At 33.8% G+C, this 13,100-nt stretch overlaps 1 protein-coding gene across 4 annotated transcripts in view; it reads right to left on the bottom strand.

Moving 5' to 3' along the window:
* The window catches only part of LOC136350647 (neurotrimin-like), a 118,673-nt gene that overhangs the window by 15,097 nt on the left and 90,476 nt on the right, over positions 1–13,100 (bottom strand). For all 4 annotated transcript variants that reach the window (XM_066302598.1, XM_066302599.1, XM_066302596.1 and 1 more), the window contains exons 6-7: positions 5,348–5,515; positions 5,171–5,296 (exon numbers count right to left, since the gene is read on the bottom strand). In XM_066302598.1, coding sequence (XP_066158695.1) covers positions 5,171–5,296; positions 5,348–5,515 — 294 coding nt within the window. The remainder of the gene's footprint in view (positions 1–5,170; positions 5,297–5,347; positions 5,516–13,100) is intronic.

The following is a 13,100-nucleotide window of genomic DNA, read 5'->3' as shown; positions in this document are numbered from 1 at the left end:
TTTACTCTATAAGTTGCCCAATTAGTAACGTTACTAAATTGTATTCAACATTAATAAAAAGATATAAGAATTATTAGGATGAATTTTCTCCACTTTAACGATACACGTAATAAATAACGCATAGGCAGAATTTATCTTCTTGACTATTGCTTTTCTAACTAATTCAAAGGGCAGGCCTAAAAGGAAACATTCCGGAACCCTCAGTGCTGTACTTATCAAAAAATTTAGGGCAAGCTCTCAAGTGGAGGCCAATTAAGATCTAGCCTTTTACCGTTTGTGAGGAATTTTTGGAAATTTTCCTGAAAATATCTAAAGGAGTTAGATACCTTCCTACTATTTGAGATATTTCACAACTTTCACAGTACTTGTAAAAAGCAACAAGTTAATTGTTAACGCTCCTATCTAGTTCGATTACTCACTTTATCTTAAATAATAAGATTGTACGTGGGAGTATATTTTTTTATTATTAAAATGCTGAAACGTGACATACGTACATGCTAATAGTTCTTGATCGGTCTAATAGAGATTGCGATTTTCGGAAAAAAAGTTTTTCTATTTAGGAAGCAAATTTAAAATCAAGTATCAGAGTTTTCAATTTAAAAGTAGCAAAAGAAAATTACGTTAGCAAAATGACGATGAAGCAGCTTGGTCGATGGAGAAAAATCGTGAGTTCGGCTAAATATGTGCCGGGACCGCAAATTTTATAATTTCGGCTTTCGAGTTTCTCAATCGTGGTTAGTTAGAGACTTTTTTCGTACGTGAATGGGGAACGTATTAAGTTGAAATCTCTTTAAGGGTTGAATGCGTCGTTATCGGTGTTAGTGCCGAGTTTGGCAAACTTAATATCAAACTATTCCCGAAATTTTCAGTTAAGAGGGCAGAATTAGTATTATTCGGGAGCAATGTATCCAGTTGCTAAAGCCTAACCAAAAGCCGAAACATATAAACCCATCTTAGTGCCTTCTTGTCTCGTTGTGCTTCTTCCCAGAGGTCCTTTTTTATCTCACGACGTGACAAGATTTACAAAATAACATCATGCTCAACACGTGTCGTTGCTATAGCAACAGTTTGACTTGGACGAACGTCTAGATAGTTTACTTGCTGACTTTTACTCGTTACCGTGATCATCTTGAAATAATACACCACACATGTCGGTATCTCTCGATACAGCCGTAAATGGTTGATGCAAGTAATATATCTATAAGCAATTGAAATTATTTACTGAGAATACTTTTAGTGGAGATAGAAAACTCGTTCTGAAAGAGTATAACTTGAAAGGTTGGATATCCATTACTCAGTGGTGCCGAAAACCGCAGCATGTCTCGTTGTACAAACTTCAAGATTTAATATTTTATTTGTCGCCAGTGGCATTAGTGCTTTAGGTTCAAGATGGTTAGCTGTAATGATGCGGTCGTAAAACCCCGCATAGTAGTGTTGTGCGATTACTTTTCCATAAAAGGGCGATAATTGAAAAGAGATGGTCCTTAGCGTAAAATGGTAACATTCTGTTCTGATTTATACGTTGTAAGCCTTATTAAGAATGTTAACAACGTAATGAATCAAAACCAGATGGGGCCCTTGGCTTTCGCAAGGGAAAAAAGGATTATTTCATTGAAAGGGTGAGAGGAAATGAACTTGTCGCTACGATGTGTGGAATGAAAAGCCAGCCCGGATTTTTCTACTTAAGGATAAATTACTAACTCCAGATGATTCGATTTATTTTATCTAGCAAAAAATTCACATATGGATAGACCGCAAAATCGAATCTATTACTATGGCTACTTCGTTTGATTGGGGGCATTTAACTCTAGCAAAACGGTAACGCGGAAACTAGGAGAGAATCACAACCTCTTACCTCGAAGTGATTAATTTGCCTGAAATATTTATTCTGGATAAGTTATTTGAATCAGAAATTACGAAAATGCACATTAATTTGAGCTCATCTGGGAAATTAAAAGAGATATCACATCTCCGTTTACATTTCCATGTTTTGGAGAATTTTGAAAAAAAATTATAATTTTTCGAGCGTTGCTTCAATGATTGTGAGTTTACTGAAAAAAAAAAAACTAACAACCTTGCTCAAATTTGGACTAAAGCTCTATATTTGAAGATGCAATTCTCGTGAAGATGCAATACACTTAAAGATCCTCCAGTTGCAAACCATGTGCACAAAACCTTCTTTTACTAGTTCGAAATGCCCGCTGAAGTACCTACATGCCTGAGGGATTTAGTAAACATGAGTTTTCAATTAGCGATTTAACATAATAGGGCGAGTTGGGTGATTTAATCGTTCATTTAACACTGCAAGATTCTTAGAGAATTAATGTAGCGGGTAAATAAATGAATGGCGACAGATCAGTTAAACGTTGTAATAGTTGGCGAAACGGGCAATAGTTGAATGGCTAAACCGGAAACTAAATAATTGAGCTGCAGTGTCCGGTCCAGTTGCATGGACGAAGCCCGACAGATTATTGTCCCAATCTCGATACGAGATCACGTCCTCCGGTGGATCATTCAAATTATCTACTAAATACCCGGTCGAAGCGACACGAGACTTCCATTTGTCAAGTTCTTCGCATAAGCCGCTTCCAGAGCTGCCACATCATTCTGTTCCTATTACCCTTAGAATCACGAAAAAACCTCCTGTTTTATCACAAAGTTAAAAAATTTGAATTCAGGGTAGCTTGCCTCGAATTACTGTTTTTAGGATCGGAGATTATTATTTAATAAAATTAATTACACCCGAGGAATTTCTGGCCAAAAAGACGGATACACACGAGTTTAAGTTGCCACAGTATCATAATGTGATTAATTAATATTGGCAATATTGTTCCCGTAAGTGGTAATACGACAGAATAGGAACAAGCGGAACGAATTAAAACACAATCAGAATAAGAGTTTGCAAACTTATTTGCATATTGAAGGGGGAGCTTAAACAATTTATGCATCCCCACTGTACCGATGTAATTTGATTAACGTCTGGATCGATTGAGCAGGTATACATTTGCTTGTCTACCTATTCTACTATTAAGATATACTGGGTGTATACACAATTGTCTCTATACTATTACATAAATTGTAAATTTACAACAATTATATTTTACTGAGATTCTATGAAATTAGAAAACTCCAATCCCCCATCTCTCTAGCAGACTAAACATATTCTACCTCTCGGATATTTCTTCATATTTTTTTGAAGCAGAAAATATCATGACATAACATTAAGCATTAGATTTTTCATTTAAATAACAAGACATTCATAAAAGTTCATGAAAATTTAGAATAGATAGATTAGAATAGATAAAAATACTTTATGATACTACACTGCTCTTAAATCGATATTAAATTCCAATGGTGATTGCACATTACTAATACATTCGCAGAAAAATTAGAGGCGTAATTGGACAACACGAGAAAATTCCATGAAATAATGTTAAAATTAAACATTCAAAAGTTCATAATATTGATGATGATTCAACAAAAAATTGACAATAAACGCATTTGCACTAAATCCTGGGGCGTGACTGAACTTTAGACGGCGCTCACAAAATAAAACTGACATCTTAGGTCCGAGTATTAAAAAAATTGTAACTTCTTTTAGAGTCTTGCTGTGCCACCAATTTTAGTGAGTTGTCTGCTCCAGAAGTAACTTTTTATCTTCTATAAAATTTAAAAATAGATTTTTCCTTCCTGTACCCTAAACGGAGTAAAAGTTGGACGACGTTTTCGAAAATTACAAAACTCCCGTCCCTTTTCGCTCTAAACAGTAAAACAACCTCCTTACGAGTAAATGGTTTTCGATTGAGTTATTCGTGAAAGGTATTTGTCAATTCAGTGAGTTTTCTTCATCATTTTCAAAGATAAGACGTGATATAATATTAAGATCCAACTCCTATTAAGGTAAGTTTGTAAAACCCTTGAGAAAAGCTTGATATTTATGGCAGTGTTACCTCTATTTTGGCCGCAAATTATTATTACTTGGATTTTAAAATGAGGAAAACTCAAGAAATAATAACGGGTAATCATTAAATAATATTCGCCGTAAATTATAAGAAAATTGGGTTGCTTAAACCATTTGATATTTATAATCATATATCTGACTGCTTATAGATTAAGACTTGAATTTATACCAAAATGTTTTGATATTGCAATGACTATTTGAAGTTTCTTTGAATCATGATGTTGTGGTTATCCATATTCGTATATAATTTGTAACAACCCTCAGAGATCTCCATTATTGATTCTAATAAAATATACTGCCCTTGAATTTTCGCAATCCAAATATTTAATCAATACAAATTTTGTAACAAGCTCTGAATTTAGATGGAAATTGTTGCGAATTTGTATTGAATCAGGCTTTCGAAAGAGTTTCTAGTTCAAATTTCCTCGTACCTACAACTTTTGCTTCAAGTGATACTTTTCGCAAACTTCGACTTAATTTAGAATGGAATTTTCAAGAATAGAAGGAAAGAATTTGTATAGAATATAGGTAGATGTTTTCAAGAAGATACTTGAATTCGAATTTCCCTAAAAAAACTATTCGCCCCACTTAACAAAGAAGTCGCACGTACAATCTGATGGAACGAAAACGTAATTTATAAGATCGCAATATACACTTCACCAAAAACGCCCACCCTGTATATCTTAGAACCGAATCACACAGCTACTTTTATCCAAATAACTACCGTGATTACCTATAAATCTTTTGATCTCTGCCGTCTTCATCACTTATGAACATCCTTGACAATATTTCCAATCGCAAATAAGAAATCTGCTCTACGTATATGGTATTTTATTACGCAGATCAAAGAACTGTCCCGAGTTGGAGAATATGAGAAATATTTTCATTCGGGCATCCACAAATGCACGTATTTACCGTCGAAAGCCAGATATCTCTCGACTTATATAATGTTTGGTCGTTGCAAATATATAACGGAAATTCTGTTTTTGAATCTTTATCATTCTTCTTTCCGAGTAATTCTCAGTATGGACTCTTCTAGCTTTATAAACTAACAAAACTTGTACTCCTTTAGGAAAAATAACTGAATTAAAAACATTTTCCGAACCCAATTCATAGGTTTCAAATAAACACACAAATATAACCACACCTGGATATGGAAAATAAAAATTGGAAATAGTGTAGTGGTGGAACTGTATCGTGCATACTCACTGTAAAGCCTGATAGTTCCATCTGTTTCACCCCTGGGATTTTTTGCTACACATTTGTAAGTTCCATAGTCATTGTTCTGGATATTGTTGATAGTTAGTCGCATGTGGATTTTGTAGCTCGGGTTACCTTAAATTAATAATCAATAATATTAAACTTCTCAATAACACTATAAGGTACCTATAATATTTTCGGCATGATATTTTTTAGATTCATGAATCATCTGTCCATCTTCTCGGGTCCAATAATTGAGGGAGTTTGGATAAGCCTCGGTGAAACACTCTAAGGTCACTGAATAAGCCAAAGGGGCTCCAACCAATTGATGAGGTATCCACAACATAGGAGGAACTGAAAATAACACATTACCTTTAATTTACCAAACATTATCAAAACTATTTCCTCTCGCTATGTCTATAAATTCCAAAGCATAATGTTAGGGGTTAAAAGTAATTTCATTAACGATCTAATTTCAACGATGGTAAGTTATGAATTTGAATACTGGTCACTTTGAACAACGTCCGAATGTCATGTGGACAACATTAAATTTGTCTGTGGCTCTCAACAATTAATTAGAAAGTTTACGGTGTATCAACTTGAGTACATTGGTGAAATCTATTTTGGTTGACTTAAAATGGCTACATTTACTAATGTTTGGCTGTTACAGCCCGAATTTCGATACTAATTTATACATAGTTCTATGATAATATTAATTAATAAGTTTTTAGTTATGAATTTCTATTTAGTAGGAAGTATAGAGTAATGCGGAAAATACGTAGGTCCTCTTTGTTTATAATAGCGTAATATTTTCTAATTACCTTATAGGATGGTATAAAGATGATTTTTAAGTTATGATTGCTTTATTGTTTTAATATAATCCTAATGAAGTTTTAAAAACGTTTTTAAATTTTAATAGAAAAGCTCACATAACCTTTTAACTCGTTACGAATGTACTCTGATTACCGCTGGAAAGCTCTTAACAGACTAAGATTATTTCAACGAGACTGTCTTAAATAAACTAAAAATAAATATTTTCTAAGAATTCAACTGAGAAATTGAAATTTAATATATGAGCTTTTATTATAAGGGTCTCTAAAAGTATAAAACTTCACAATCACAATGAGAAAATCCAAATTCAATACACAGAGTGGCCCAGAGAAAACTTTGCACTTCAATTTTCAGTGTTTATGTAACGAAAATGTGTAAGAACGTATGAATTCGTTGATTTTTGATCCGAGGGAGATAATTTTTTATTGTATCTTTAACCTTTCAACTTCAACACCTTGAGACTGGGTAAGAGTTGGCCTTTTATTTGAAAGAAGTGTGGAGTAATACCTCATTTTGAAGTTAGGTGTACCCTAATTGTAACGTCCAAGTTTGAAGACGGGACTATTATGCTCGTTGATATGACAGCGTGTCAAAATTTGTGAAAACAAAGCTTTTAATAAATAATTAATTTATCATAAAAAGAGCTGCAGACTTTAAAATAGTGGTAGGAAGATGTTTAAAAGTGAGATGTCATTGAATCATTTGGACAGATGTAAGTTTGGTGTGTAGTTTCCACATACGTTAATCGCCCTGGAAAAAAGACTAAAGAGGGAAAAATACCTATCTACTATTGCCATCATTCGAAGTTTGAGTTAAAATATCTTGAGAAACCTTAGAACAATCACTTTAAGTAATGGCTTTTATGAATGTTTTATTGACATTCATAAGCTTACACTGACCGGGTTCAAATATCTATTTTTTATTACTGAGATACGACTCTATTTTGATACCTAAAATCACGATTTTAAAACGACATCTATTAAAGACGATCAATGATCGATACGAGGAGGTAATATTCAAAAACGGATAAAAACGAAAATTGAAAAGGAAGGAAGGAAATACCTACTATTCGTTATTTTTCAAAATTACGGTCCCAGTATCTCTTGGTTCCAAAATATAGGGCTAAGTTGATGCATATTTTCCTAATTTTCAAATTAAATTTTACCTTTAAATTCAATTCAAAAAATGTTACAAAGACAATATACTTTTAGTGATAAAAATTTAAACTTCTATTATATTTTATTTAAGAATGTAACACATATAATCTTGCAGTATAAAACAGTTTTGCTTAAAACGTTTAAAAGTTAATCATATTCGTTAGGATTGCTCCATTTTCACCTAAAAAAGAATGTTAAATGAGCACAATAATGTGCTTACTAATTTTAATGTTAAATTTGTTTAACTACTACTTATCTTTTTAATGTTTTAAAACGTCACAATATTGATCAGCATTTGGTATTTAGACCTACTTATAAGAAAATCTGAGCTGTTAGCTCAGTTCTACTATTCTATTTTTACCTAGAATTAAATTTGAAAAATTAAGTACGTCTGTTTTTCAAAATGTAATTCTGAAAAATAAGGTTGATACCTGTTTAAATAATTTAAATGCAAGGCAGGATAGTATGTGATTTGGAAAGGGAATAGGAGGTAATGTAGACGCCGTAAGAAAGATAGCTGGCATTAATCTTGTCAGAATTAAAGACAAGAAGAAACAAGAGAGCGATGTGTTTGATTCAACGTCTTTTCGACGGGCACAACAAATCAGCTTTAATTTCAAATTATTTGCGCTTATTTTCGGAGAAAGGGATGAATGTTGAGCAGTTCTATCTCTTAAATAGCTACTACGTTTCTGACGTATCAGTGGGAGGAATCTGAAGTTCAAAAATGTTCACTGGGAGAGCTCGTTGATGAAACACAATAATAAAATCCCTTGGGGCTCCGGAATTATTTATTGGCTATCTCTGGATTTGTAGCTTAACCCAGTCTTGACGTAGGTAATTAGAGTTAAAAAAAAAGAGTTGTTAGTGGAACAAGAAATAAAATTCTTTTAAAAAGAGCAACATGCTGCGAGTGATGATTCATGTTGGATATAAAACATTTAGATATTCCGGATTTTTATTATTCGAGTGAAATAGTGGTGAACCGGGCAGCAATATCTGAACTGTTTATATTGCAGCAGTGCTACAGTCAACAATATAAATTAGTATCCATTGTATAATAGGAACTCGGCGCAATTCCTGTCACCACTACAATGGACACAGCTCTGGACTGGCTGAAAATTATACACGAGCCACAATGGAAGGCCAATTCAACCGAGGTAAGGTCATCTTGAGACATTCATGGTGGTTTAACAACCGATTTAATTGTCTAACAGTCAAAAGTCGTCAGGTTGCTTATAAATCTATGAATAAACGATTATCGAAAGAAACTTCCTTCGTTAAAGTGAAGAATATCTGATAAAAACAAAATAACGTTTTTCTCATCGCATGAAAATTCTTTTAAACCTGTTCAAAGAGACTCTTTATTCGTTTTTTATCTCGCCAAAAAATCTGCCGGATTTAAAAGTCCGTACTCGGTAAATTAATATATTTAATCAGAAATCAATACGATTTTCCTTTTAAAATGGAAAACAATTCTACAAAGCAAGGCAGTAAGCATCGGGGGCCCAGAATGTTATGCATTTAAAGAGGCTTCAAAGCTAAATGTTCTTGTAAACAGCTTTTACTCTCGTGAATACGACTGCGGTGTGCTAGGAAAAACGTCTTCACCTAAATTGTAACAAGACATTATTTTATGCTTATCAGGGCTGAGGCTCTATAGTGTAAGAAACAAATTAATTTTAATATTTCGTCAATGCAATTTTGGCACTTCCGCATCTAACTCAACGATTTTTAAACAACGCGTGGCACGCCACTGTTTTCTCTTGAAATAAAAAACGGAAAATAGGAAGTCCTCTGGAACTTCCTTTGCGCGATGCACCATTTTGAAGCAAAAAAATATTTTAGGAAAAAATCTTAATTTAACGATGCAACTTAAAAGCATTTGTCACACAATAATTTTATCAGCTATCAAATTATTTATTAAATTGATTTCAGTTCCGGTTAGTTCAGGTTAAATTTTTTTTTTCGTGATATAAAATGATTTTTATTTGTTTACTCGAAAATGGTGCATTGCGCAAACGAACTTCAATATAACGTTGTTTGACCAACTTGAAGGGGAAAAATTTTATTAACTTTTCAAGTAATTTTTAGATTCCGGAAAAATAGTGTTGTACCATTTTCCCTTTTAAAACTTGCCAGTATCGTGCCGCTAACCGTGAGACTAAAAATTTAGTTTACATTGCTGAATATGCGATTCCTCTCATTGCCATCTTTTACAAGAGTTCATAAAAATAGGAGCTATAGAATGCGAAAAAACTTAGATTCTCGTTTGAACGGGGACTACCACGACACCGAACAAGAACAAATTGCCCAAACAATTAGCTAATTCGCAGTTATAATTCGAGAGACGATTCAGATTCGGTTGGTTTGGGTCATAAAGTAAACGATGCAAATAATTAAGTATTCTGGAAGTCCTTCCGTATGCTAAATAATTCCGCTGGCCTGCCTTTCCAAGCGAGAAGCCCAGGGCGTCCTTGCTAAAGCGAACTACAATTTCCTTTTTAATACAAAAACACCTATGTTGATTTCGGATTAGGACTAACACCTTTAGGATACTATATTCCCGACGGATATATTGGATGATGTGATTTAGGTCAACAAGTAGGAGGTTTATAACTACCTTAAAGAGCAGAGAGGAAATTTGCGGAGGATTCAAGTGAAATGCTTTATTGAGGTGCAGCATATGATTACTGAGTGGATAATGTTTGTAGAATTAGGTCATTTGAGATCGAATTAATTATTCACAGTTCTCAAACCAACTTCGATTTTGAAAAAGCAAAACTTCTGGACGTCTTGGGGAATTTCGGAGAATCATAATTAAATATTTATGCCTCCTAGATGGGGATTGCTAACCCCAGCTTGTGTCCGTGTCCGTTTTTAGCGCGATTTTTTCTCTTCAATTAATAACCTACTTTGTCAGGCTTGTTATATGTTTTAGTGAGCTTTAGCTCACTTAAGAAAGCTGGCGCTAAAGTTGTCGTCGCATAATAATGACGTTACTCCCGCAGATAAAGCTAAATCGACAGCAATAGATTCCTTATTGGAGTGCTCAATTGAGCAAAAGCTCAAGTTCAGCATAGCTTAAGTCTTACTTGTACAACCGCGCTTAATCATTCATTTCGCTTTCCAAAACATGATCAACATCTCGATTTGAAATTAGTAAGAAGCGAGAATGTTTCTTTTTTTATCATAGTTAAATATTCTCTTTCATTTTATAGTCACATCCTTGTTTCTGCCAGTGTTGAATTTCTGAAAAATCTTATTGATAATGATTGTTTTTTAAATTAGAGGTAAGAACTTATGTTTTAATAAATTGAGCTTCTTTTATTCAACAAGTTTCCCTTTCAATCTAATTTACAGATATTTTGGTAGCTCTACTTGGATATTCTGGTAGAGATCACCTATTTTCTGGCTAACCTTTGAAGGACTCTCCGGATCTTTAGTGGAGTCTTAATTGAAGCTTTTAGTATCCGCACTGCTATGTTTATGGCACCATGGCCTGAATTTTAGTCAATCAACATATCTTTGAAATTATTGTTTCGTAACAATTTCACAATTTCATGAATAAACGATGCATCTCCGAAATGGTTAGAGGGCTTCGGCGATAATGAATTGGCACAAATTTCCAACTCCCTATAGGTACTTAACACTGTTGACTTATATTATAGTTACATGATTTAAATAACTTTTATTCATATATGAATGTTCGTTGAAACTATGTTTTCTCAAAATTTTCAACACTAGATAATATGAAATGCGGGTCTTGAGGAACCCTAAATATTGAGTAATTAGTGCGGTTAAACCCTAATTTTATGTTGTTTATTAAAACATACCTTGAATTTACGTATGTAATTGAAATTTCATCTGTAACTGAAATAACACGAAGTTATGAAACCAAAGATTGTTGTAAACATGCTAAATTCGCGAATCTATTTAATTTGTTCAATCTGACCGGCTGAAAGCAACTGAACATGAGCCGGTGCCAACATTCAGTTTTCCAGAGAAACCTTCGTTTCCAAAACAAAACTTTGGATCGACGCAGACTAGTATAACGTCCGATATTGTTACAGTCCTTTTAATGTTATGGATATCCCGTCAGATGCTTTCCATTGTGTACTTACTGGATTTCATGATTTGAAGTTACTTAGCTGTAAACTGCAAGGTGGATTTAATTACACGTACGTTATTAGGAGGCTGTTATGGTTTCTAAACAAGAAAAGAGAATAAAAAGAGCACCTGGTGTAATCCTAATTTGAAATATCCTCATTAGCGTTGAAATTAATTCAAATTTTATGAAAGAAAAAACTGAACACCCTCTCACCAGCTATTACTATTCATTAGAAGGCGAACCTGAATGTCGGCCTTAATTATTACAGACAGACGACGAACAGAACTGAGAATATTTTAGAAAAGTTCTGAACAAATGTTTTACAAAACTGTAGGAGGCACCGGGTGAAATTTTTAACTTATTTGCTTAATATTTATGCCCTGGGTCGTTCGCAGAAGAAATATGTTCATTAAGGTATGCAAATGAAGCAACTGGAGTATAATGTTACGAATTACGTTAACTCTCATTTGAATATTTTATCAGAACGTTGCAGAAGTGCCTCAAGCTTAAACCCTAGAATTAAACCCAAACATGCACAGTGTCGATTCAAGGCTCGGAAGCTAAAAAAGTGCAAGTGCTTAGCATAAATGTGTTTCATTAATTACCCATCCAAAGACGTTAATTACCCGCTAATATCTAACTAATTCCGGGGATATAATAAGCTGATAAAGGAAAATAATGATCGTTACTCCCGAGAATAGAGTTTCCCAAGTGTCTGCTTACCAAGGTAAAATATCGGAAGTCGAAGTTTTAAAACGCGACAACTTAGGAAGTTATAGGGCATACGCTACAGTATTGTTGTTCCGTTCTCGTTCGGAATTTCGTTTTCGACTTTTACCACTTTCTGTTCGTTCAAACTGCCAGCTGTTTTGCATGCTATAATGAAAAGACATTTTAGTCGGTTTGCCAGACCGTCATACAGCGCAAACACCACTTGATTATGGGCTTCATTTTACTACACTACTTGTAACTTGCCTCTTTGCCCCCATAATATGTCGGGATTTTGTCACGTTCTGTATATTCTTTTCAAATTATACTTATGCAAACCTTTACAATTTTAATAAGCTTTTCCTATTATAAATACCTATTTTGCCATGTTAGTCGCCTGTCGACTTTCTATAACTCTATTCTGTGAGTCGAAACGCTACCCCGAAACAATATGCATAGAATGCTTGTTAAAATACACGCATACACATTCCACGAATTTAATGGAACTAACAATAATCACGTTGACAAATTGCAAATTTGACTTTTGGGGAACACCGATTTTGAACTAGTAATTCAATGTAAGAAAAAATCTAAATCGAGTAATGTATGTAAGGGAACATTATGAATGCGCTGTTAATTTTAACTGCAGGCTAATTAAAATAAATTGTATGAATTGAATAGATATTTGATTAGTTTGGGACATAGAACGGTGATATTTGTTGACCGTTATGATTAGGAGGTTAAAGCTTAATTGTATACTCTAAGTTTAAAATCAAACTGATGTTTAAGCTTTCGATTTCACCTATTGCCGAGATTCGACAAAATATCCAGCTTATCCACGGGTGAAGTTTAAATTAAAGCTATACAACCGAGCGTATGAATCTCAGAGCCCAGGCGAAGTCAGAAAGTTAAAAAAAAACTTGCTGCCTCCTAAAGCTGAACTTGCATTTAAATTTTTTCATTTTCTAAATAATCAATTTTAGTTTCCTTGCTTTCCTCTGGCTTTCTCGAAACTCGACCCTTGTGTACAAATACCTTGTGTATTTTTGAGCATTTAGAAACCGCAATCACGGAGGATGATTTTTAATAAAGATCTCTCTACACCTATCCTTTATTGTTTAAGAATTAGAGT

The sequence above is a fragment of the Euwallacea fornicatus genome, chromosome 3 (assembly GCF_040115645.1).
Source record: "Euwallacea fornicatus isolate EFF26 chromosome 3, ASM4011564v1, whole genome shotgun sequence".
Lineage (NCBI taxonomy): Eukaryota > Metazoa > Arthropoda > Insecta > Coleoptera > Curculionidae > Euwallacea > Euwallacea fornicatus.
Note: the sequence above shows the minus strand (reverse complement) of the source record. Positions and strands in the feature narration are given on the sequence as shown.